The sequence below is a fragment of the Astatotilapia calliptera genome, chromosome 5, assembly GCF_900246225.1.
Source record: "Astatotilapia calliptera chromosome 5, fAstCal1.2, whole genome shotgun sequence".
NCBI lineage: Eukaryota > Metazoa > Chordata > Actinopteri > Cichliformes > Cichlidae > Astatotilapia > Astatotilapia calliptera.
This window is the reverse complement of record NC_039306.1, coordinates 12,353,969-12,380,372: the sequence shown is the minus strand read 5'-3', so window position 1 is coordinate 12,380,372 and position 26,404 is coordinate 12,353,969. Positions and strand designations below refer to the sequence as shown.

General features: G+C 36.7%; 1 protein-coding gene across 11 annotated transcripts in view; it reads right to left on the bottom strand.

The window, feature by feature from the left end:
- ptprt (protein tyrosine phosphatase receptor type T) overlaps positions 1 to 26,404 on the bottom strand; it is a 326,863-nt gene that overhangs the window by 148,522 nt on the left and 151,937 nt on the right. For all 11 annotated transcript variants that reach the window (XM_026167280.1, XM_026167283.1, XM_026167281.1 and 8 more), the window contains exons 11-13: positions 25,256 to 25,365; positions 6,027 to 6,228; positions 2,277 to 2,379 (exon numbers count right to left, since the gene is read on the bottom strand). In XM_026167280.1, coding sequence (XP_026023065.1) covers positions 2,277 to 2,379; positions 6,027 to 6,228; positions 25,256 to 25,365 — 415 coding nt within the window. The remainder of the gene's footprint in view (positions 1 to 2,276; positions 2,380 to 6,026; positions 6,229 to 25,255; positions 25,366 to 26,404) is intronic.

Genomic DNA, 26,404 nt, shown 5'->3' with positions numbered 1-26,404 from the left:
CCACCCACCAATGTCAGTGGTTTTGCACAGCAGGACAATGCACTGTTCACTTTGCAAAATCTCATCAAGACATGTTGAAGGAATGTAACAGAATCCATGATGCTTAGCCAACCTCGAGACTCAGGATGCCCGAGAACAAGCCAGATCCATAGAAGTCTAAATCTTAACCCGCTGGGCTCAAATAATCTGTAATGTGCTACTGTCATATACCACAGGACAACCTCAGAGATTCCATGACAGGCCCAGCAGCTGTTTTAGCAGCATGAAGGAGACCTACACAATATTAAGCACTGGATTTTAATCAACTGGTGCATATCTGCACTGACAGTCACTGTAAACATTTACAATGGTTTACGTTTGTGTGCATTTATGTGAAAGTGAACTTGTAGGCACCTGAGCATGCAGCCTGATGTGTGTGTCTTATGAGTGTGTGTCTCAACAGCTGCTTCGCTTTACAGAGCCTTTTCGAGAAAAAAAAAATCTTATCTAACCTCCTAAATTTCAGATGCTCTGATCTGCAGGATGAATAAGAAAACAATTGCAGCAAAAACATTTGTGTGCACATTAACAAACAGATGCCTTTTTTTCCTGCTTCCACACGTACATCTGTTGGCACTTAAAATATGTAATACTTGCACCAAACACACATAATAAGCAAACACATTAATGGGCTTTTCTCTAGTTGATAAACACATGAAGATGGTAGCGATGAGGGTGCGGCCTAATTCAACATGAGATATATTTGCCATCTGCGGGTGATTAATGATGAGATATGATAAGGGATTTACAAAAATTAATGCTAAACCACTGACCTACACTCACATTTCACAAATCCATTTCCCAAAGTCTAAATTGAAGTGATATATATTCTCCACACAGCATTGTCGAAGCTCTATTTCCCTAAAGGCGAGCGAGAATAATGTTCTCCCCTGCACCAATTAAATGGATGAGATCACATGTTCAAAGTGAACTTTTAATTAAAAACATGCTGGCTGAAAAAATGAGAAAAGGAAAAGAAATAAATTAGCTGGGTGCCTTCACTCGCTGCTTTGTTTTGAAGTGAATACAGTGGACTGGTGACTGGGAAAATAAAACCTGTGTGTGCCTGATAAAAGCATTCTAAGGGATTTTACAGAACATGCAAATACAATCTATTTATTGGAGAAGTCATTTGCAAAGATGTTCTTGCACCACAAACGTTGTGATTTCTCCGGTTGCTAGACAAGCCGCACAATCTGCTGCTGACTATGGCAACCTGCTAGAGACCAAAGCAATCAAAAGATTTTTGATTGGATACCTCTTTGCAACCAATGACCAGTGACTGTCAGCAACCTCCAGCAACCACTGCAGCATTCACTCTTCCTTAGTGATCAGCAGGTGCCACTGGCCTGTCTGAATGAGGCTCATATAGTCAATTTCACTGACAGTTAGCAACTTGCAGCCACCAGATTACACACTTTTTCCCTTGTGTCTCATGGTTGCCACTGACTGGTCACAAGGCCTGTTTATCCGGGGCCTTAAGAGACATGTGGGTGCTGTTTGTCCTGTTTGACTTTTTGTTGAATGTTGATAAAACTAAGAATTAGCATTAATTACATTTTGTGTTAAATGTGTCTTTTAGTTAACCAAAACTGGTAGTGTCAGCAAAGTACAGACACACTTTGTGAGCCAAGCTAAAAACCCACTCCAAGTGTTAGTTTATGCTGAGGCTTTTTTCTTTTATACTGTTTAGTCCTTGTTTTCACATGTATGGTATAAATTAATAACACCATCAATATCTATGTATACGACTATGAATACGGTGTTTTCTGTACAATATGCTCAATAAAATCCAAATTTCCATTTCCTTATGTTAAGAATTTGATGGCTGAAACCTTAAATTAAAGCAAAGTTTCAAGTAACCAGCTAAAGTATCAGACACTTGGGCCTGCAATATCCAGTAGAAGTTGCAATTCCACTAGTGAATAGCCAAAAAGTTACAAAAAGCAAAATGAGTAATGGCAAAATGTTTCACTGACAAATTTAAAAAAAAAAAAAATCATTCTCTGAATTCCTTTGCATACAAATTAGACTTTATATGTGTGAGTAACTGCAATGGCTCTAAAAGGGCCCTGAAGGAAGACCAAAAGAACATGGATGGAAAAAAGTAGGGGGGGTAATGAAAAGGAGGTAGATGGGATGCTGGGAGGAAAAATGTGAGTAGGACAGCAGAGGATAGTAAAAGAAACTCTATGAAAAAGAAACTAAAATTTTGTTAAGGAATGTTAAGAAATTACCTGATAGGTGCTCCGCGGGACTGGGCAGGTTTCAGCAGGATAGTGATGGTTGTCTCGGTCTCATTAAGTGGAGACTCTGACTCATACTCTGGCATCATGGGGGCTGAAAAGGTTTAACAAATTTAAATTTTAAAACAGGTTACCGTACACGGACAATTTTATTGGCCAGCATAATTTAAAAAGCTCTGGGTTGTGGTCAGTCATTTGGTAGAGCACATTTTGAGTCCTTATACCTTTCTTAAAAAGACACTGAAATTAAGTTAACCTGTTTGAGCCATGTCATAGTTTTGTTATTCTCAGAAAAAAACCCACCGGATGTTAATCTGTCTTGAAATGAAAGACCTTTTTAATTAGCTGCCCTCCAGGAAGCCTTTAATGAAAATAATTAAGTAACATGACAAGTTCAAAATAAGACAGTTTTATAAGGTTTAAATAATTTTCTAAAAACATGGCTGATTTGTCCCTTCGTGGTAAAAGTTGTGACCTGAAGCTAATGCAACTCAAAATGTCTCGTTACAAAACAAATGAAAACTTTTCTGATCATTGGTGTTTATATAACACTTTTATTTATCTATCAGATGAAATTAAGGCTAAAACAATTTCACAAGTATAAATATAGTAAATGTCTAGAACAAAATATGCAGATTTATTAGCATTGTACGTGAATTCTGGTAACTTTAGCATACTATACATTAGTATACTGACATTTTACATGAATTGTAACAGTACATGGTTTTTGTTTTGGACTGTAAAACTTTATGTGACAAGGCCAAAGCAATCATGCAATCTGATGCCTGTGGGATCATGTCTCTTTGGACTGTCAAACAATGGAGCAAAGAGGTCCACATAAAGATACATGTGCTTTGCCCATCAACGATTCATGCCCAGAGCCAGCACATAGGAGGTACAGTTCTTACACATGATGAATAAAATATGAGATCTTTTAAAAACTGTAAATATGATAAATGTCAAGAAAAAAGTACAAGGATGTGTAATTCTACTATACTGACATATATTTGTATACCGAGATGTTACAAGCATTGTGACAGTGCATGATTTGTCATTTTTGGGTTTTTCTTCCTGTTTAATAAATAATAGACGGAGCATCTAACTTTATGGGGCAAGGCCATGCAATCTGATGCCTGTGGGATCAATCCTCTTTCGACTATCGAACATTGGAATAATGATGCCCACACAAAGACAGATGACCTTTGCCCTTGACTCATTCATGCCTGCAGTGAACATATTGGAGACACTGATCTTTGTAGCATGCTCATACACATGTACAAGACCCTAGCAAAGAAGATATATCCCTGTTTGGATATATCTTTGACCTATGCATCTCAGACTGATGGATTGTCTGTACGAGAGACTGTGCCCTATTGAACAAGAAACCAATATCTCAAAAGGGTTTGACTGCAATTTGAAACAAGTGAACATGCTAGCTGACCAACAATCATCCTCCTTCTAATGACACATGTTTTAGAAATAGCGATACATCCCAAAACCAATCCCAAAAGTAACTCTGTACAAAGGGTTTGTAAAGGTATAAAATCACAGAAATACAATATGTTTCTTGACTTACATGCACACCAACAGTGCTTTGCAAGATATTACCAGAAAGGCATTCTAGTACCTTTGTGGTAGTATACAAATACATTTTTTTTATGGTCTCGCCTTTAAAGGGTTAATGTAACTATTAAATGTAACTTGAATAAAAAAAGAAGTCTAAAAAAACCCAACCTTTGAGGTCTACTTCTTCGTCACTGACAAAGACGGACGGGCATATGGCAAAGCCAGCTATGTTTCCTCTGAGTCAACAATGGAAGAAAAAACGCACCCTCCCATGTGTATGTCGAATCCCTGATTTAAAACATGTAAATGCTAAATTGCTATGAAATGTTCTGTTTTTTTAACATCACAGTATATCTCAACCAGAATGACATTATCAGGATGTATAAAGGTAAAGAAGAAGTAGATGTAAGCTTCACCGCCGAGGGCTTCACAGCTATTCTATTACACTCAAATTTTAATTTCACATCTGTCATGCCCTCATACTGGAGGTGCAGCATATAAATGTCTGAGTAGAACATCAACACTTTTTTCCCTGATTGGTATGGCATTCAGGTTATTAGCATGAATCCTACCCCCGCCACTCTGTCCATCCATCTCTATGTGTCTGCAGCATTTAATTTAAATCTCTACATCATGTAGCTCCTGAACGAGATAATAAAGATTGGTGATGGCGTGACATTTGAAAGAATACACATCTGTTATGTGTGGAGGCACCACATTTCCTTTTTGTTCCTCTTGGCAATGTGTTGTTAAGTTTTGAAAGGATGATGGAAGAACAGAGGCTCGGTGGAAAGGTCACACTAAAAATCACTGTAGGTGTTGACAGATAGGACAACACTTAAAACATACTGTTAACACATTACGCATTCATCTTCTAGATCAGTCAGGACTTCATCGTGTACAGCAGCACTGTGACAAGGATTCAGTGGTATATTCGCATTTGACTTTAAGCCACAAACCCACATTTTGTTTTGTTTTTTATATTATAGGGAATAGAAGTGACGTGTATACTGTCAACACATGGTAGCGTATATTGTAGTTTACTGTATTATTGTTGGGTTGTATTATTGTAGGGTTTTTACTATACAATATAAAGAGCTTAAAGCAACTGCTGTTGTGATTTGGCGCTATATCAATAAAACCGAATGGAATTGAACTAAGTTGAATAGTGTCGTTAACAGAAAACAATTTCAGGCCACATTTTTTATAAACCACACTGCTTTTTTTAGTAAAAGAGTGGACACTTGTTGTGGCACTTAACAGACTCCAGGACTGAATACAGATAAGTGAAGTGGTTTGAATACAGAGCCTCTTTTGAAACAAAGTGAAAGCACAAGATCTATGTATGCTAGTCAACTATGTAATGAGACTGACAAATGTGGAAGTGACAAGCTTTCAGTGAAATACCGAGTGGTTTATATTTCTAAATGTTCATATTTTACTCTGCAGCTTTTGTATTCATTCCTAAATTAAAATTATTCTCAGTAATGCGATACTTATTCAGAGTTCCTTCTCTATAAAGTTGACTTGTAACCATAAGAGTTTATCGGTTTAGCACAAACTTACAGGGAGTGTCTCCTTTCTGTTTTCTTTTGTTTTTTCAAAGGTCACAACTGCCTCAATGAGGTCTAACTAGCTAAACAAACCACAAAGGAGAGACAATCCAGTAAAAGATTTGTAAAGGGCTTACAGGAGAATTGTTGGAAAAAAAAGGCAAAATGTGAAATCAGAAAGGCACACAGAGAGATTTAGATAACAAAGAATGAGCTGAAGGGTTTTATTTAGCATCAGTCATTCTGTCATTTGGGCATCACAGCATAGCCTTCTCTAAACAGTTGAAATGATAATGTTCTCTCATTCAAGAATAAAGAGCTGTATTAACATATGAGGGCACTTCACAATTCTTGCCACAAAAGTTGATTGTTTTTCCTTTTTTTGTGCAGCGACTGACATTTTCTGTGGACCAAGGCTGGTGACACAAACAGGGGGATACAAAGCCAGATGGGAGAACAACCAAATGGTCATTCAGACAAAGAGAGACACAAATTAAAACGCTTATTTATAGTGCAACTGACTGACATGTCAGCACACAGGCTGTCTAATAAACATGCTTTTACTGTCTGTATGTGGTATTAATGTTTTAAGAAGCAAATAACACCTAACAGTATTGTTTACCTGCAATCTTGGTGGTTATGCGGGTAGTGACAGGCGGACCAAAGCCCTTGTTGGTAGATGCTTTAAGGGTGAAGAAGTAGGTGGTTCCTGGGTACAGCCCAACAAACAGATGGTGGGTCTCATTCCTCTGCTTGAAAACTTGTCCCCGCTGGGTTGTCAGATCAGCACTGGGGTCCAAGGAGCTCAGTGCCTTATAGGTAATCTAGAGGTAGATGGGAAAATTTTACATTTAAATGCACTTACATAATTCAGCTTTATTTATTCATCTGTTTACATTTGTTTCACTCACGCAATTTAAATAAACAAGTGATAGCTCATTTAATTTTAACATGACTGAAATATCTTTTATTTATTTATTTTTTAAAGGAAGGAACAAGCAGGTTTGGTTTAACGTTGCACTTGAGGTTTTAGATATCAATTTGTTTAAACCAATTTTTGTAATGCTTGATTTCAATCAATAATATCTGTTTTCGTTTTTTTATCCATAAGTAGTTTGGTTCGGTTGAATAATGCTTCAAAATTTAAAAAGAACACATTTATGCGTTCATCTAATTGTACACGCAGGCATGCAACAGCATCCTTTGGATTCACTGATGTACAGCTGGTGTACAGTTGGCTGTACAACCAACCAATAAAATGAAAAATGCTATAAATGCTGCATGGCCTGAGGGGAACTGCAATCAGTGATCTTTCTTTTGTCAACATGAATGTTCAATTTTCCCATTAGACATTTCATTTGATTTGATTCAATTTCAAAAATGCCAGCTTAAGTGCAGTCTTAGAGGGTAAAATATGTTATGGTATAAACAGTAATTTCAACCTGTAAAGAATATCAAAATAGACTGATTTTCTTTCTTCTATTTTTTAATCTTCAAATCAGAAAAAAACAAAAAACAAAACAAAAGAAAGTAAGCTTTAAATTCGGAGTCACCGTCTTCCAAACACCTCCACTGACACATCTAAAAGATCCAGTAAATCAATCATCAGTTATTAAATTGTCTGCTAAATGCAGTACAAATCAATTTTTGGAGTTCAAGAGATGATGGCTCTTTACAATAGGTCTGTGTGTCTCTCCACGATCTCCACTTTGAGACTGGAACAAATTGAGCAAATTGACCCGTAACCATTAAACTGGCAGAAACACTAAAATAGTTCTTCTGTTAAAAGAACTGTCAATGTCTGTCGTGGTGTTGCTACTGGCAAGTTTCCACACTGTGAAACCATCAATGACTGCACACATGGGCACACACAAACACGCACGATAAAACACAGGAGGACAGCTGTCATTGTGAATGACAGTCAGTACAAAAGATTATTGAGTGGTGGGAAAAAACACATTAAAAGCAAATCAACTCCAAACACATTTCAGCACTTTGTGGTTGTGTGTAAGTGCTTGTCCGAGTACATATCTGTTTGTCCTTTAGCCACAAAGTGTGAAAAAACGTACTGGATAAAGTGTGAAAGTGAAAACAAAGAGGCAGGTAGAGCAGGAGACTGAACCAGAGAGACAGAAACAACAAAACGAGTGAGCCATAAGTCTTTTGCCAACTTGCAGAGCTACCTCACCTAGAAAGATCACATCACTAAATGTCTAAATGACTCACATCAACTGAAAAGTTACCAAATACATTAACTAACAAGGAGAAAGATCCTTAAGAGATGCATAATACACAGAAATAACTGAGTAAGAATAAAAACATTTTGAGGGAGACAGGGGGAAAAAACAACAGAACTGTTCTGGAGGAACAACATGACTATGACCTCTCCAGTTTGCATTCAGGACTAAAGACAATATGTCATATTTCAGAATGAACAGCACAGAATGACACAAAGGGGTTATAAGGTAAGGTGGAAAAGAAAGAAAAAGGTGGACAAACAAACTGAAAACAGCATAAAGTTTTGGAACAGAAATGCAATGAATAGATGATAGGCTAATTTAGACACAAACACATTTGCGCAATCAAACAGTGATGATTATGGATTCCAGGAAGGGTTTTAATTTAATGTATTGATAATCTTTAGCACCATTACTCTCAATTTAAAATGAGAATACTGCATTGATATACACTCAAAGCAGATTAGTGGGAGTGAGTAAAAAAGAAGACGAGGAAAATAATAACGGTGATAAAGAGGAAGATAAAAACAAGACTGAACAAGAATGAATAAGGAAAAGAAAGCAAGGACATGAAAAGAAACAAGTGATGTGGATAGACACAAAGGGAAAATGGGTAGCTTCGAGTGTGCATGGGAGTGTGTTAGAGTGAAATAGCACATTTGTTGGAGGACGAATTCAGGAATTCAAAACCATGGACGTTGGGTGGTCCACGTCAGCCCATTAACAGTCAAATCAAAGGCATTGATAGCTGGGTGCATCACTTCAACTAGGCCCCAGGCTGTAGTACTGATGTGTGAATACGTGACTTTGGATGGATGTGCTGGAGCAAATACAAATGCAAAGAGTGAGGACATACGACAGGACAGAGCAGAAGAAAGGAAAGTAAGGGAGACCATGGCTGTGTCCCAATTCAGGGTCTGCACGCTTGAAGTACGCGCACTACGCGTACTACGTACGGTGCGTACTATAAGTACGAGACGTGCGGAAGTGAGAGGCTTGTGAAATGGGACTGTATACGCTTCGTCGCGCTGTTCAAGTTGCCTGCCAACCATGATAATAATCACAAGACAGGTTATATACAGCATTGTTTGACAGAAATGAAGGAGAAAAATGTTTTGTTGGTCATTCATTTTTGTCATGACATCACTTTGATTAGTTGAGTATCTGAGGCTGAGACCACGGGACTGTAAAATATGATTGTTGGGCTTCATTTCTGTGCTGAACAGTCATTTAAGATTAGTTAGTAAATAACTATATATATATATATATATATATATATATATATATATATATATATATATATATCACTGACTTTCAGCTTGTTTGTGGATATATGACCGACTTTAATTATTAAACATTCGCACATAGATAAGTGACGTCATATTCAGTACTTTTGACAGTTCACTCTTCGGCCGCTCCATCTTATTAGGGAAATTCCACATACATAAATGTAAATTTCAAAACTCAACCCCATCATTTAATTTGTTTTTGACTGAAATTGAATATTACTTAAACTCTCTTAAATTAACTTCCAATAAAAAAGGTTTATCATTGATTGAAATTCATTCAGAAATGTTTAACGAATGAGCTGTCACAACTTTCAAGTACAAAGTTGTTATGAAGTCTGTCACATTCCCCCCCCTTTTTTTCTTTTTTTATCCTTTATTTATCCTTCTTATTTCATTGTACTGTATATTGTTACTCTTATTTGCCTTGTATGTCTACTGTACAAACTGAACTGGAATGACTGACTGTTCGCTTTATAAGTTCAATAAAGTTTGGAAAAAAAAAAAAACTCTTCAGCCGCTCCCTTCTGCCGTATTTTGCGGCAAAATTCTCCACACCCACCGCCGCGCTATGAATTGTGGGATATATGGGGCCACGAAGCGTGCACCGGACCACGCTTAATATTTGGGGAAATTGACGGCACATTTGGAGTATGCATTTGAAGCACACTTCGAATTGGGACAGCCGTCGGCACGTGGCGTTGACGTAACCGCACTTGAATTGCGTACTTCAAGCGTGCAGACCCTGAATTGGGACACAGCCCATGTAAATATGTGAGAAAATAGAATGGCTGCCCCAGACTCGGATATATGATGGTGCAGAAGCTACAGTACATTCATGTTATTAATAAGCAGAAAAAAAGATTCATAATTAGTTTGAGCTCATTTGTCTGCATTATTTGATGCATTGGGATTGCCACTGTCCCCTAGTGAAAAGCTGTTCCTATGGATAGCAATAGTTAGAAAAGAGATCAGAAGGTCTGACATGAATGAATGTTCCCATTATGTTCAGTAGCTCTTTGCTTCTATTGTGAATTTAATGCGAGACTGAAACTCTACCTTGTCTAGATATTTGGAGGCCGCTGCTCTTTTCTGGCTAAAATCGAACTACCTCAAAACCCACCAAAGTTGAAATAAGAGCCTAAAGCCACAAACAATGCTTCTACCAGTCTTCCTTCTTTTTTTGTTTTTTCGTCAGTTTTATTGCCAGTGACCTGAGATGGTAAAATGATAAGAAGTTTTCTCCTCCACTTTCCCGACACATTACTCCCCTGCTACAAACCAGACAGATGACTAAAGTGCCTCTCAGATTGAGGAACCTGGGACAAAACCTTTAGCCAATAGAAGATAACAGTCTAAAACGCAGCAGAAAAAGCCTAGACAGAGCAGCAGCTTTGCCTTCAACAACCGGCTGACGTCTCCCAGGCCTGAAAGTTTGCCTGGCTGGCTGAATAAAACATGGTGAATCAATAGCTATTTATACAGGCTGGGACTTGGGGGCTGGAACAATAAAATATCATCTCTTTCATCTACGCTGCAGTTTTGGTTTGCACATCGATGGCTGTTATTTTATAAGTCATGAATGGCTCTCTATATTTTTATAGGCTTTATGCTCCGTCTCTCTTTTTCTCTCATCTTACCCACTCACATTTCTTTCCATATTGAGCAGTAGACTCTTGCTTTCTCTCCGTCTTCTACCCTTTACAGGGTATTTCCTCTTTCTAGCCACTCTTTTCTTTTTCTCTTCCTCCCTTTTCTTCACAATTTCCTTGTTTTTCCTCATCTTTCTTCTCTCTCTCTCTCTCTCTCTTTCTCCCTTTATAGTTGATGTACTTGGAATTGGTAGAGCTATAAAGCTCAGGTTGTTTTATTGGCCAATGAAAAGGCAGGCGCGCAGCGGGGCAGTGCATCTTGGGTAATAGAGTGTGTGTCTTTGAGGGATAACTTACCAGAGGGAAGGCAGACATATGTGTGAGTTAGTGCGTGATTGAATTAGTGGGTAGGAAAGGAGAAAGTGAGAATGGTAAATAGATGATGAAGTAGAAATGGAAGGAAATGATCAAAGGAACAGGAGAAGGGAAAAGTGAAAGGTGAGGAAAATAGAACAGGAACATATAAATAGGGGTGGGTTTTACATTGGTATCAGTTCCAGACTGATCAACATAGAAATATTGATAACTATAGTTCTGCTATCAGGATTTCTGAAAGATTTATTCTTTGTGACCTTTTCAAATTCCTAACTAACCCCAAATACTGATGAAGCTACCAGTGTAAACAGATTAACATTGAAATTACTGTGCATTTACATTCTGTGCTATACAGTCAGAGCAGAATGTTCGAAGCTGTGGGCTTACTATGCTACATTTACCAAAACGCAATGCATTGTATGCAAGAGAATTGTGAATTAATCGCAGCACGGCAAGCTCTGGTAAACTTGAATGGCTCCGATGCAAATGGGATTGGCTGGTAATATAACTGCCTCAATTTAGTCAGTTCAAGGAAACGCTTGTTATCATTATTCCACTAAGTCATACGCTCAGGTTAGACATCCCAATCAAGCTCATACACTTCATACCCGCTGCTTAAAGTTGGTCAATTGAGCTGTTTTAGGTTGCTAGCTAATCACTTACATAGCAATAACTGGCAATTGTTAGCCAAAGTTTGAACTCATCCAGATCTATGTGCTCGTGTTTACTACTTGTAAGAGATTACCACAGCTCTTTACCCAAGCGGCGCATTAGCAAATGTCCCTCTGGGTGCTAATAATTTGAGAATAACATTGTAATCTGTAGTCATAAGGAGCAGTATGGCTTTTTATTTATAAATACCCATCTTAATACTCTAAAGTGAGAAACACTCTTTTTAAACTGCTTATTAATTGTAGCTAAAGATTGTATGCTTTAAATATTTATTTATGAGTTTTTAACATTTGATATTACGTTTATATCACAAAGTAAAAAGTTTTTTTTTTACAACTTGTCACCAACTTGTCTAAAACCATTTAAAAGAGCATCTTATATTGAAATCACTCCCTGTAATTTTAGATTTGTGCAGGTGTTTGTGTGTCTGTGCACTGCATGGTAACATAATACTGTATTTATTTTGTCCAAACAAACACAGAAGACAAATGCTTGTGAATACTAAAAGTCATAACTTCCACCCAGAAGTCAAGCCTATTACAAACACACTGTGGGTGTATGATGCCTCGCTGCAGCTTTTGGAATCACGGCCAAGGTTTATGAAAATAAAGGACGTTTATTGAAGAGCCTTTGTGTAATCTAGAATGCTATTTCTATTGAGTTTTGCTATTTTCCATTCTTGTTCTCTGTGCTCCTGTTTTTTTTTTTATTAGAGAACATGCAGTGTCTTCATTCTTCACCATCTTAGAGTCAGTGTTCTCTGTCCTGTTGAATTAAGAACAGACTATGTGAGGTATTTGCTCTTTCTGCTCCGGTTTATTTACTTTAATGGATTTTCACATCTCTGCTACAAGCATTTTGTATACATAAATAAACCTTGTATCCTTTAAGTATTTCATTTCTTTTTTTTCCCTTTTTGATATAGTCATGAACAATTCACTTGAACATTTCTGGTTTCTTCTAAACTGGTAAGCCTAGATCTACCTCCCCCCCTCCACTGCTTTGTTAGGACTTATTTATACAGATCCATGGATTGCAGCAGTAAAACTCTGTTTTATCTACACTGCAGCTTTACACATTAACAAACATTTTGATGGCACACAATGCACCTGTTCTTGCCATTTGCTGATTCTTTTCTGTCGCTCGTAGGAGCTATGACGAAGGCAATGGCTCCATTTATTTGTCTGCTATAAATACTACCTTGTGGCCCTAGGAGGTGAAAGGCCACCTCCTGCATCTGTAAAGTGACACCTTTTACCAGCTTGACAAAATCACAGCTGGCCATTGTTCCGGGTTTCTTTTCCGCTCTCACTTCTGAGGTGAGAAGACTGCTCTTTACTGCTCTGACTTTACTGGCAGAGGCCGTTTGCTCTGCAAATAGACACACCAAAATAAATTCTGTTCGCAACAGGGCGACATCCCGCAGAAGATCCACCGTTAGCTGGTACCTACCACTAACCAAGTTAAAAGGTTGAAGTTAGTCACAGCAGAGCATGTTAGTGCAGAGTGTTAACTCAGATAACAAAGAGAACAAAGGCAATACAGCTTTCTGTGGGCTTGGACCTTAAAGGACAATGACTGAAGTGAATCACAACTCTTCCTTGCTTGGACCCAATCTATGAAGCCCTACCGATCAATGACTGAACCATAATTTTGACTTTTAAGATAACTTAACATACATGCAACAAACAGTTTCCATTCACTTAATTATAATCTGAAACATTAATTTCCAAGATACTGTCTAAAACCTTAGTCAGTGACCTTACTCCTGCAGTTCATGCAGGTCACAAAAAAAGCGTATTCAGGTGCCTCATTCCGTTAGCTGATGCTTGAACGTTAAGTAACAGTGTCTAATGGTTTGCGTGGAAATTCAGTATAATTTTAAAATCTGTTAAGAATGAATGAAGAAAGGAAAAAATATGTTTTAGTTTAAAAACAAATCTATCCCACACTTGGCGTTTGATCTCTAAAATTCAAAGAGGTTTGCCGAAATAGTAAAGCCTTCAAAAACTCTTCCAAGCTATACACCTTCTCAATGTGAAGTTATAACAAGAAAACAATTAGTAGATTTCCCTATGGTTGTAATAGATTAACACTTTTTTAAAAAATTCTTTACGTCGTCTCCTTAGTGTGTAACTTGACACACCCTGCGTCAGTCTGAGAGTTAGGCAGCACCTATTGTTTTAAGATTCAGCATCTCTGCTTTTTGAAGTTTTCATTTGGGACCTTCATCTCCAGCTCATGACTTTATATTGTCAAGACATTCTGGGTCACTACACACACAGAAGCAATACAAATGCTAATACAAAGATACACACACACACACACACACACACACACACACACACACACACACACACACACACACACACACACACACACACACACAAAGATGTACAAATTCAAAGACTTATATAATCCACAAATGAATGCCTGCACACAGAGGGATGAACACATCCTAATATGTATGCATGAATAAAAAACACAAATGGGAATGAGATGTTTGCTGTTTTCCTTGTCCTATTTTTCAATTGTGCCCAAATAGATAAGCTAACTGGAGATAGAAATAGCTACAGACAATAGTCCGATAATATTTCCTAGCTGTGTTATCTCTATTTTTGTCACTGGCTCTTGATAACACAAGTGAGAGAGAGAAAGATAAGCGGAATAGACCAAGCTGAGGGCAAAATATAGCTTGATAAATCTTCCATCTAGCAGGTCTTACCGAGAACTATATGAGAGATAAACAGTAGACAAAAATAAAACATTAAATGACCTGAACTGTTAATCACTAAAAAGGTCTGGATGGCTTAATCGGGTTGCTCAATCAGTCAAGAGGCAGAAGGCAAGAGTGAAAAGTTCTGGGAGTATATAATTTAACACATGACAGGATACAAGAGCCTTGAAATGTTCTTTTATCCTCTCATTTGTCGACCAAAAGTTCACATGAAAATCAATACTACCAGCTCCACAAAAGTATCAAAGAGCAGAATTCTGTTCACTCTAGAAGAAGCAATCAGAGATGGAGCATTAAAATCAGCCAGTGGTGACAGTTTGACAGGAAACGGCCTGAATCGGCATCCCACTAATGCCTGTTTGACAGCCACACAGCAACTTCCCGCCAGCCGAGATAAGATAAGTGACAGAGCGAGCACTCTCCCTCTAGATGTTAATGTAGACAACAAACGCTTTTTCTGCTCTCATTCCTACATTAAAAATCATTTGCTGACACGATATTCACCACAGATTGACAGTGATTTATGACTGAAGTGTGAAATGTGTTGTGTGCTGTGCTATTTTTTTTTTTTAAACACCAGAAGTTTAACTGTGAAAAACAGACTAGTGATAAGCTCATCATTTTTTTTCCAAGTTTAGTTTTTCTTCTTTTGGATCGAAGGAGGGCAATTAATTTCCCCAAGGGGTCACATGAGAAACTAAGTGTGTGGATAAACTGAACTAAAATCATGTTTTTGACACATTGGGTTGTTCCAAGCTGACCTCAAATCTGTTCAGTTTTAATTTTGTCTCTTTATAAAATGCTACTTGTAATTACAATTAGGTAATGAAATGTACAATAGACATGATCATCACTGAGAGGGAATCTGTGTCTGGATTTGGCATATTACATCACTGAGAATGTTTGTTTATATATCAATTTAGATCCAAAGAGAACTAACATGTTGAGTGTTGGCAGGTCAGTAAAAATGTGACCTCACATTTGGCTTTAAAGAAACTGCCACTGTCTCATGAATGTTTTCACCAGGCTTTACATTTCATGTGCAAACAGACCTTTGACAGTTGCAGTTTGGGATGTGGTTCATTCATTAATGCAGTCACATCAACAGCAAATGCAAGATCTTCCATCCATTCTGCATCTGAGAGCGTCACAAAAAACGTCCTGCTTTTAGCCCTATACTCAAAGGTGTAAGTCCTTTGCCCACCTGATAGCTGTGTGGTAGCCTATGTCACCATATTTGGTCTACAAAAGTACAAACTGTCTGATAAAATTAACAAATTTATTTACATCAACAACATGGCAAATTCTTGTACACTGTCTTACACAACACTGTCTGGTATAATATAATGCAAAAATACCAATTTCAATTCTGGATTCATTTATCAGTCACTTTATCTTGCAACTGCTTCTAAAGTCTGGCAATTTTCCCCATTAGATTTCCCCATTAGATTTGGACAGCTATTGGTTGTTACACCTCGCAGTTCAGGTCCATCCAAATATGAACTTAATTTAAAAATACAGACTATCTTTGTTAAAATTATTAAATGTGATCACTGTGAATTTTTAGTAAACACTGCCTACAGTAACATTCATAAAACATTACATTTATAGCAAAGGTGTGCACAGCTGAGCTAATATGTGAGAAAAAATAAGTAAAATATTAAAAAGTGAGAATAAAATTTTCATAAGTACGGGAGCCAAAACACTTGTAATTGCCAACTGAGGAGCTGGTTTGAGTTGACTTGTGGGGTTCTTGAGGAGCATGTGATTGGCTAGAGAAATGGGACTGTAGCCCTCATTGGCTGTACATCAGGAAGTCGTAATGCTTGAGAGATTAGAAGGTTGCATCTAATCCTGCGTAGCGATGGGGGATGGATAATCCTCTCTGACTATTACCCCCTTGTGCAAGGCCTGTGTGTGTGTATGAGACAGTATGCCTGTGTGTGTTTGTATTACTGCGACTAAATATATAATCCTCTTCTTTTTGACTACAGGGAGACAGATTAAAGTGATCTTACTTCACAGTTTCAGTACATTTTTATAGATCTACATTTACTGATACTCCTTTATTTCACATTTATTTTTGTGATGTATTTTTTTTTATTGTTTATAATCGTAAGATGTAAAACTGTAGCATCTTATTGTGATAACATGCAAAATACAAACATAGAGAATACAAGATCCCAAAGAACCACTGTTATCAATTGGAAGAACAAAGAGTTTGGCAGCAGATGGTATGGTTGCAAATGCCCTGAGGTCAACATTGTGGAGCGAGTCTGACACAAATCATTTGAGACAGCTTAAAAGTGCAAAAAAAAGAACTGTGTTCTCTATAACATATTATATTTTTTTTAAATAAAAGGTTCAATTATACTTTACTTAATTTACTTTTTTCAACTTTTTAATTAACTTAGTGTGACATAACTGAATTAATTAAAATATATACAGAATTAATTTTGGAATCACACCTATTTCTGTTGTAACACATTTTTTCTGAATCTTTTTGTTATATAGTTGAAACAATTAAAATGGTTTTTTGCTCAATTAAAATTATCCTTAATTATGCAAAGAAAATTTTTTAACACAGAACACAGTAGTTTAGTATTACGGGTTTTCATGTTAAATCCTTGGAAAGGAGACAAAAAGGGGAGGAGTGGCAGCAAATAACAGAAAGAAAAGAGTAATAAAATGAACAGTCTATAGTGCTTAACTTCATTCGTGTCAGTGACTCTTGTCTAACTTGGGTAGGCTATTGTGGGACAACAACCCATCCAACCTATCCAATCCACCCATCTCCCAATGTATGACAGAAGTTACAGCAGCAACAGATAATTGATGCCATAAAATGTGTTGATAAGCTGAGGTTCAAGTGGAGTTGCTGGAAAAAAGAGAGCCATGATAAACAGTCTGTGCTGTGGGTGGATTGTTTATAGTATTTTAACATTGAATGTAATATAAATTTATTGGTTATCAAAAGTCCTGGTATATCACGACAACCTTAATTATTGTAATTACACGTTATCACCAACACCTGTAATTGTATTATTTAGGGGCATATAAACATGAAAAAAAATTCCCCAAAGTTGAAAATAGCACACAACATTGCTTCATTGCGTTGCCAATAACCTCACTCAAAGCCTAACAGGATTTATTTTTTTTGGTTTTATCTAAAGTTTTTCTCTACTTCCAACAAAGTTTACTGTTTTACTTATAATTACTTAGACTTTGGTTTTGGGACATTTACTTTCATTTATCTTGGAAGTGTGCAAGTATTAAAGGAGTAGTTGTGTAGCAACAAGGCCTGCATGGTACGCTTAGATAGGCTTACTGTGTTGCCTGACGTTAATGTGTTTTTTGCTCAGTTAGTTTTAATGCTAAAGTTTCTTGGTTCATTTTTTACTAGACATATTGTTTTGACATGATGATAAAATTATTCCACTGGCTTTGGAGCTCAATGACCCCTACATTTTTAATGTAGCACTTCTTCAGAACACTGCAGTTCAAACTGATGCTGACTATCCTGAATAGATAGATTTAAATTTAAAAAACAAAACAAAAAAACCCCACTTTTCTAAAAGTGAAAACTCAAGTCTTTCAATAAACAAAACATGGATTTTTAGTTACTAAAAAAAAAAAAAGAGTTAAACCGGAAAACTCTCCTATACTGCTGTTATATACGAATTAGTTATCAGTGCAAAAGTTCAAGTTGCTTATTTTCATGGATAGTACAGGATAATATTGCAATATTTTGCATGGGGATATTGTATTGATACAAGGACATGAAATATCATAATAATAAAATAATTTAAATGCTTTGAGAATACTATCAATTATAGGGCTCATTTCATGTAACACCATCTTGAGATAACATTAGCCAAACAAACACACATTAACTCAGTTCAACCAAAAAACAATCCAACACCGAACACACACCTAGTGTAAAAATACTCACATGAGTAATTATAGGACAATAACCTTCGTGTATGAACCAAAAAATAAATAAATAAAATAAAAGCAGTGGCTTAGTGATTGTGGGGGTTCTGTTTCATATTCTTGTATATTGTGGTGACTAAAAGTTTGCTCAGAGCCTGAGGGTGTTGCATGCTCACAATCACTTTTGATCACAAAGTAATTGCATAGGTTGCACAACAGAATGCAAACTGATGCAAACAGTCAGAGTCTGATTTGGGCAAACTGCAATCACTCCCAGAGAGAGTGAGGTTTGCGAATAATTGCTATCTAATCTATAAATAAAAAGACCTGCCAATATGTTGACATCAGTCAGAATGAGTCTTAACTCAAGGGCATTTGACTCAAGTGGCTACAAGCTGGTTGTGTTCTGGTTAGTGCAGGAAGGTTGCTGGACAGAAAAACAATGGTTAAATGTGCATTTCTGTCTATGTAGACAGCACATTTATCTGATAATACAGTAAATTGCTCTATTATCATAAATAGATTGCTTTTAATTGCAAAGATGACCCCATTCAGTTGCAGACCGATATGTCTGATTCCATCATTGCAACATTTATGGCAGCTTTTAGTGAGATAACTTTATCATACAGGATAAATCAGATACCGACAAAGTTAAAGTTTGAGGGCATGAATATGCAGTTGAAAAACTGTGACAAATTGGGATATATGTTCTCGTAGCATATTGTAAAATGTTAAAAATCAAAAAGAGATTCTATTGTTAGTGAATTGTTTTTATAATATAGTGTTATGGTGTGGATATCACCATGATAAAGTAAAATCATAAAAATAATAAATATTTCAAACACACACACATGCAAAAGAAAAGAGGCTGCATGCAGTGTAGTGAAGGGCACATAGACTGACAAAGGTGTAAGTGATACTAGGCCATACCCCTACAGGCCAGACAGGCAGTGTGACAGAGTAAATGGGGTCATCAGCTTAAGGACTTTCAAGCTACACTAAATATAGCCCATTATTGACAAAAAAGAAAAACAATACACAGAGAGAGAGAGAAAAGAGAAGGGTAAAACACAAGATGGATAGAAGTTAATGGCTTAGATGAGATTGCTTCTTTAGCATTTATGTCTTGATTCTGGCTCTGTTTACACTGTGAAAGTGGGGGGGGGGGGGGGGGGGGAGAATTAAAGATCTGCATGCTTGTTCAATTTATTTGTCATTTTTCTTTCTCCCTTCCTTCCCATACTTCTCGCCTTCTGAAATACTTCAGATCGTGTGGAAAAAAGAAGAATGCAAGGCAGCCCTGGGGCATTTATGTGTGTGAACAGTTTCCCTTAACCTGTCTTTTCATCTCCTATATTAAATGCTCTATGGCATAAGTCATAACTCAAAGTCTAGAATTACTAGGCAACTATGACTTCAATGAATTTTGCTGCAAAATGAACAGATTTTTGCTTTTGTATTTCTTATACAAAATCTGTAATTTTGTATATGATTTTCAGAATTTAGTCATTTATGTCAGAACACTCATTTCTTTCTTGAATTCATTTATAGGCTGCTTTGAATATTATTAACGTTAAGCAGAAATAGCTATTATAACTCATTAGATACTCCAGGTAGATACCCTCTATGAAGACTTTGGTGGGTCAGTGGGAGGCCACTCTCGCTTCAATAACTGAGGGTGGTGGCTTCAACAATACGCATGAAAGTTTGCTGAATTAATATAAAACCCGTACTTAAAGGTCATGGGGTTTGTTGGACTTTTACAGGAGACTTGGGTCTTTGCCATGTGTTTAATTGTTAAGTATATTACATCCATTGTTTGTATTACGTCCATTTTTTTAAACTTGTTTGAGGAAAAAACACAACACTGACATCATAGGGGAGTGGCAGATCTGTCACATGCTTTGGTGCGATACTGGGGAGGATAACACCAATGGAGAATTTACATGCACTTATTGATATGGCATCAACTGGTCAATAATCAGTTTATTAATTATCTGAAAGGAATTAAAGGCCTCTTTTAGAAGCTAGTTTTCCCAACCTGTAGCATGACTATAGCATGGCTCAAGTATTAGTTTTCAATTTCAATCATGCGATAATAACCTTGCTTGCACCATTAGAATTTTGAGGTTATGTAGGTGAGGTGAGCCACTTCTGTTCCTCAGTAAATAGTAGAGAGAACGAATACCAAGATTATGCTATGCAACTGATGTTCTCCTAATGAGAAGGAATCATTTCTTTGTTCAGAAAACAGCAATATGGGGAGAGAATGTTACTGTACTACATGGTCAGCTGTATCTAGAGAAATCCACAGCTTGGAACAGAGTAACTAACTGAATTAAATGCCAGACTGGTTGCCAGTATTTATTTCTGTGATTGATTAAAACCTCTATCCGCAGAGAGTTGGAAGGTAAAGTTATTTGCACACAGGACCAGACAAGAATAACTACATACCATACTAGTCACCAATTTCTTTGGTGTGTTGGATTAAACAACTCAGAGGTTTGTCAGGAAACACTCATATTCTTACCCCAATCTTGCAGATGGATTTTGGGAATGTGGGTCAGACCTGAAATGCATCATTGCATGGAGTTGGGCAGTCATGATACAGTTATTGTTGCCTTTAAAAGAATGCATAAAGACTGATTTCTGATCTACAGTTTCTGCTGTTAAGGACTAATTAAATTTATTAATTAGTAGCTTTTCAATTAATGCTTGACATTAATTTTAAGAAAATGAAATGGAACCATATTAACTTTTATTATCCATATACCTGAAGCATTTTCTAGGAGGTTATAATTCTGAAACACAAACTGTTTCTTCACTACTGATGGAATATATATATATATTCCATTTCATATTAGACCTAAATATAAAATGCTCTCACTTGCTAGTTGGTCAAACCATGATTTGCTACTCTGCTTGATTCTAATCAATGTTAGCACCAGCATCTGTTTAACAAGCAGGGGTTCAGAAATAACTCTGCAGAGACCAGCAGGGAGGTGAGGACTAGCAGAGAGGACCAGTGATGCTTGAATGGTCTGATGAGGCAATCAAAGAAGGGATTGACAGGGCCATGATCTGTGTGTGTGCAAGTGTGTTTTTGAGTGCACCTCTGCTCAGTTCAGTAACCATCAATAACTGTGTATTATCTGAGGTCTCACAGAGGCCTGGTAAAGTTGCAGGGAAAATATAGATTCATATAAACCAGTGGAAGCCTTTAGTTGTTCACTGGCTTTCTTTTTCAAAGGTATTTAAGTTGGCCTTTTTCCATGCCCAGCAGAACATTAAAAATAAAAATCCATCAAGAGTTCTCAAATTAACAGTTTTAAGCCAATATTCACGACTCCAACATTTAACCTAATTGCAGAAAAAAATCTAACTGCCTGACATCTACCGACCAAACTGAGTACCAATTAAAATTTACCATGCAAATTCCAGAATATTAATGTTAAAAAATAAAATAAAATAAATATTTCAGCTTTGAACTCACTGTAAACGTCCAAGGAGGAGAAGAAAAGACCTTAAATAAACGACTTGCTCAAAAATTGCTTATTGATTTTTTTATTTTAGAAAAAAGGAGGTTACATATAAGCAATTAACTGGATTTTTCTTGTGCTTAGTGCATGGGGATGGTTGGAAAGACTGATGAAAATTTGTACTCTTACTGGGGATAAATATCAGCTAATACAAGCACCATAGTCAGATTAAGAGCTAATTAAATGCACCATACTAATCTAAGAAGATTAGGATAATACCTTGTATTAGGACTTTTTGTAGTCCTGTGAAAAACTATGTACATCTTTACTGATGATGATTGCAGCCAATTGCTGGTAATCAAATGCATTTGATAAAATGATTAGCAACAACAACAACCTTTATTAAAAAGTACCTCACACCAACTACTTCTTAGTTGGTTATTGCTGCTAAAGAGGAAGATGGTTCTATAAGCTACTGAATCACAGGGTGTACAGAGTTTTTTAAGGGTTTTTGAATTAATCCTGTAAAAACTTTTTTTTCACTTGATTGTATGTCATCTTCTCTTTTTTTGAGCAATATATATTAATAAATTATATGCTGTTTCATTTTTGCCTTTCCTACCTCACCTGCAACCAAACATTACACTTCTTTTTGCATCCCTTTTTCTCCAGACATTATTCTCATTTTCTCAAATGAATGGAGCACCAGAGAGAGTGGGGGAGGAGTGGGGGATCCCTTTAGATCTTACCCAGATGTGTCCTTTAATCCTGTAATTAGCTGCAATTACGGTAATAGATACAAGAGATGGAGTGATCATATTTGCACACTGATTAATTTCTGTAATCTTGCTGTATGGTAAGAACTATGTCTTCTGGTCAGATTTCAACTTGCTCACTGAATGCTTTATCTCTCTCTCACACTTCTGCCTTCCTTCTTCCCATTCTCCTTATCTCTCTGCACCATTTCCCACCTCCACAAAGCTACCCTGAGCCCACCCCCCAGTTTTTCTCCATACTCCTCAATCCCCTCTTTGTCCTAGGTGTAATTCATCTGGTTTCTATCCTGAAAAGGACGCAGAGGGGAAAAAAGGAACACACAAGAGACAACAGAACAGAATAGGACACAACAAGAGGCCCTTTAGATGTTGCAGATGATGCCTTTAATCCTGTCAATAGCTGCAATTATAGTAATTATCTCTAATAGCAGCGCATTATGTTGAGGCTCTGATATGTTTAACAGATGATGCTGAGTCGTGCCGCCTCTACCAGGCAGAGAGGGCAGAGAGCTTAGATTGGTGTTGATTTCATTAATATCAAACAAGGTGAAACTGATGATGGTCCCAAGGAGGTTCATAGACTGAGGACATTTTTGTTTTGTTTTGTTTTTTCAGGCTCTGGGTTGAGGTCTAATGGAAGTGTCAGACATGGTACTAAGGGGTCTTTTAGAGGTGTAGAATGAGAGAAGAGACTGGAGATTGATGGTAGTAAATATAAGGGGTTTGAGAGAAAATAGGGATAATTATATCTTTGGAAGATGCTCTCAAAATAAGATTTGCCTTCTGTGTTACAAGATGTGTAAATCTGCAAGACAAGAGGAATAATCTACAGCTAAAATATACAATACGTTAGTTACTAATCTAACCTACAGCAACCCAGCTTTATAACTGTAACATCTGTTTAGTGTGTGCTTAATATTTACAGATTTTACAACTAACTACAAAAATTAAGCTGTTCTGGATGCAGCTTGAAAGATGACTTTCTAATTTGCACAGCAAATATTCTACCTTTTTTAGTGAAAAAAAATTGTAACTATCTGTGAAAATAAATTCTGTATAGGTTATAAAGACAAAAGCCAGTGTTGTTGTCTGTGGCAGAACAAAGCTCCTGGTTACTAGATTTATGGATGAAATAACTACCTTTTCTGATGGATTTATAGTCTTTATTAATTATAGTTAAGGAGACAATAAGTCAGGCTATACTTTTCTCAGTTTCTCAGTCAGTATTATCCCACATCTCTTCTAAATATATATTTTTAAAAGACTGACGGTCTGAACACACGTGGATCAGTCATTTAAATGTGGACCTTCACTAATTGGCGGGCTATGTAACAGTCGTTACATCTATCCTTTATTCACAGTTTATGGATTATACACTTTAAAGTCCTCATACACTTAATACACACATGTGGAGACTAGTTGGTCTTTTTTAAAGCAACATCTCTTTCCTTGGTAGCTCATTCTCTCCCTCTTTCAGACGCGCACACAAGCGCCCTTCCAGGTCTTGATGTGAGGTAGCTCCTTGATGCAGTGATATAAGAGGCAGACAACAGACCAAGAACGGGTCAATAATTCATTAGATAGAGGACTCAACTTCAACCCAAATAAACGTACACACACACACACACACACACGCACGCACACCTATCTCACTCAGTTCCAACCACTGTATAAAAGACTGTCAAAGAATAAGTCTTTCTCCCACTTTGTCTTGCGACTTAGACTTTCTACTTTAACTTTATGATAATTTACATTTAATCCTGAATTTATGGTCATATATGTCAATTATTCGTGGATGAAACTATATTTGATATAAATATGAACTGTCAGTGGTTAGAGAGAAAACACTGTTCTTGTGTTTCCCTGTATCACCTAGTTTTAAAAATAAGACCATATGAATGAAAAACAAACAAGACATCCGGCTAAAAAGGTTTTTTTTAATTATTGCATTTTTTTCTCCTATATGGCACTTGGGAGCAGAAGAATGCACAAGGCACAGGTGTGATGGTTAGTACCATTGCCTTGTAGCAATAAAGTCCTGGTTTTGAATCCATTTGCGGAGTTAGAACGTTCCAGGTACACCAGCTTCCTCCCACAGTCCAAAGACATTAAACCCTTTGTATTTAGACTGGAGTGTCACTGAAGTTCATATAAGTTTAAAGGCAAATGAACAAATACGTACTGACAAGTTTGCCTAATGCACAATCATGCACCCCTCTGTCACTATAAAACACAAAAGCACAACCACAGACTCAGAACGTGCCTGCATGATTTTTGTAAAGATCCGATACTCTAGAAAATGTTGTCATGCATTAAAAAAAAGAATTGCTTTTTTACTAATTGCTGTGTTTCATACGTTTAATCATTAAAGCATCTTAATATAGGAGACAGGGAAAGACATATAGTGGTATTTCAGCAGGACTCTGCAAACCAGCACTAAGCCACCGATCCCTACACATTTACTCTTCTTTTGGGGTACTTTTGTGCAGTACCTTGTACTTCAGTATACACTATGCACAGTGGTTAGAATAATTTGAAACTGTTACATCACTACAAGTTTTTCACCTTTCCATAATTCTGTTACAATATTACTGTGGTGTGCCCAATTACATCTGTATTTGTTATTTTTTGTGTTTGATGTTTTGTAAGCAACTGGATGTTTCCTTCCTCCCTCCCTTGCTTTCGTCCTTCCTTCAATCTATCTACCCGTGCATCTGCTCATTTTTATAACTCCCATTGATGTTCTTTGAAGTCTTTCACTGACCTCATACAATTTGATGATTCCATTGGTCTCGTTGGGAGCTTTCCACTGCATGAAGATCTTTTCTTCATATGGCGTATTCTGCAGAGATTCCATAGGCACTGATCCAGGAACTGAAAAGACACCAAGTACATAAAGTATAATAATACATTACAACACAAATATGTACTCATATCTGAAGAATGTACATAAAATTATATTCAAATAACTGGTTCACAAACATATGTATGTGACAAAAGTATTAATAAAGTATAGGTATTACAGCAGAGATTATAAACTATTTTAGAAGTATGAAATGTATTTATAGTAATTATATTACAATATTACAATAAAATAAAAATGTTCATTGTTTTCTGACATTACCATCTAATTGTCAATCTCACTAAAATGTCTTAGGTTGTAAAGAAAGTCAACTTTCCAGAAAATGAATCCACACAATCATTGAGTCCATTTCTAATAATCCCCAAAAGAGCAGTTAGCACTCGAATACAGAGTACCAGTTGAAAAACACAAATTGAGATAGACATAAGCAAAAAGGCCGATGTGCAATGTAATGACTAAATAGCACATCTCGGGTTCAGTGACTCTAAATATTAAAGGGAGGGAGTAAAAAGAACTATGGAATCAGAATCAGAAGTAAAGAGAGGTATATTAAATTACACTAAATTACAGTTCAGCTTCTCATGATTTAATTAAATTTCTTGAGTCCAAAAGTTTCAAATGTCTCAGAAGGTAAAAATATTCAATTACCTGAAATTTAATTATAGGCTTTTTTCTCCCTTTGAGGCAGTGTGAGAAACACTGTTTGATCTGGAAAACTTGATAAATGGAGGACATTTGCAACTATTAGGTATGATAGGATATTTCACAATACTTCTTATAGTGTGAAAGAATGAAATATTTTGCTGACATGCAGCAATACCAGTCTATGTTAAAAGAATTCTTATTTTAAAAGAATTATTCTTTTAACATAGATATAGTCTCGTCCAGCGGATATTGATATTTTATCACATGAAAATGAGGACATAACGTCATACATAATGTGATTTCCTGAGAAATGTGTCTTAATTAGCAGTTCAACATCAACTACGCATATTGAAAGTTTAACGACAACCTACGACTTTTAGGTATTGCCATATTATTGTGCAGCTC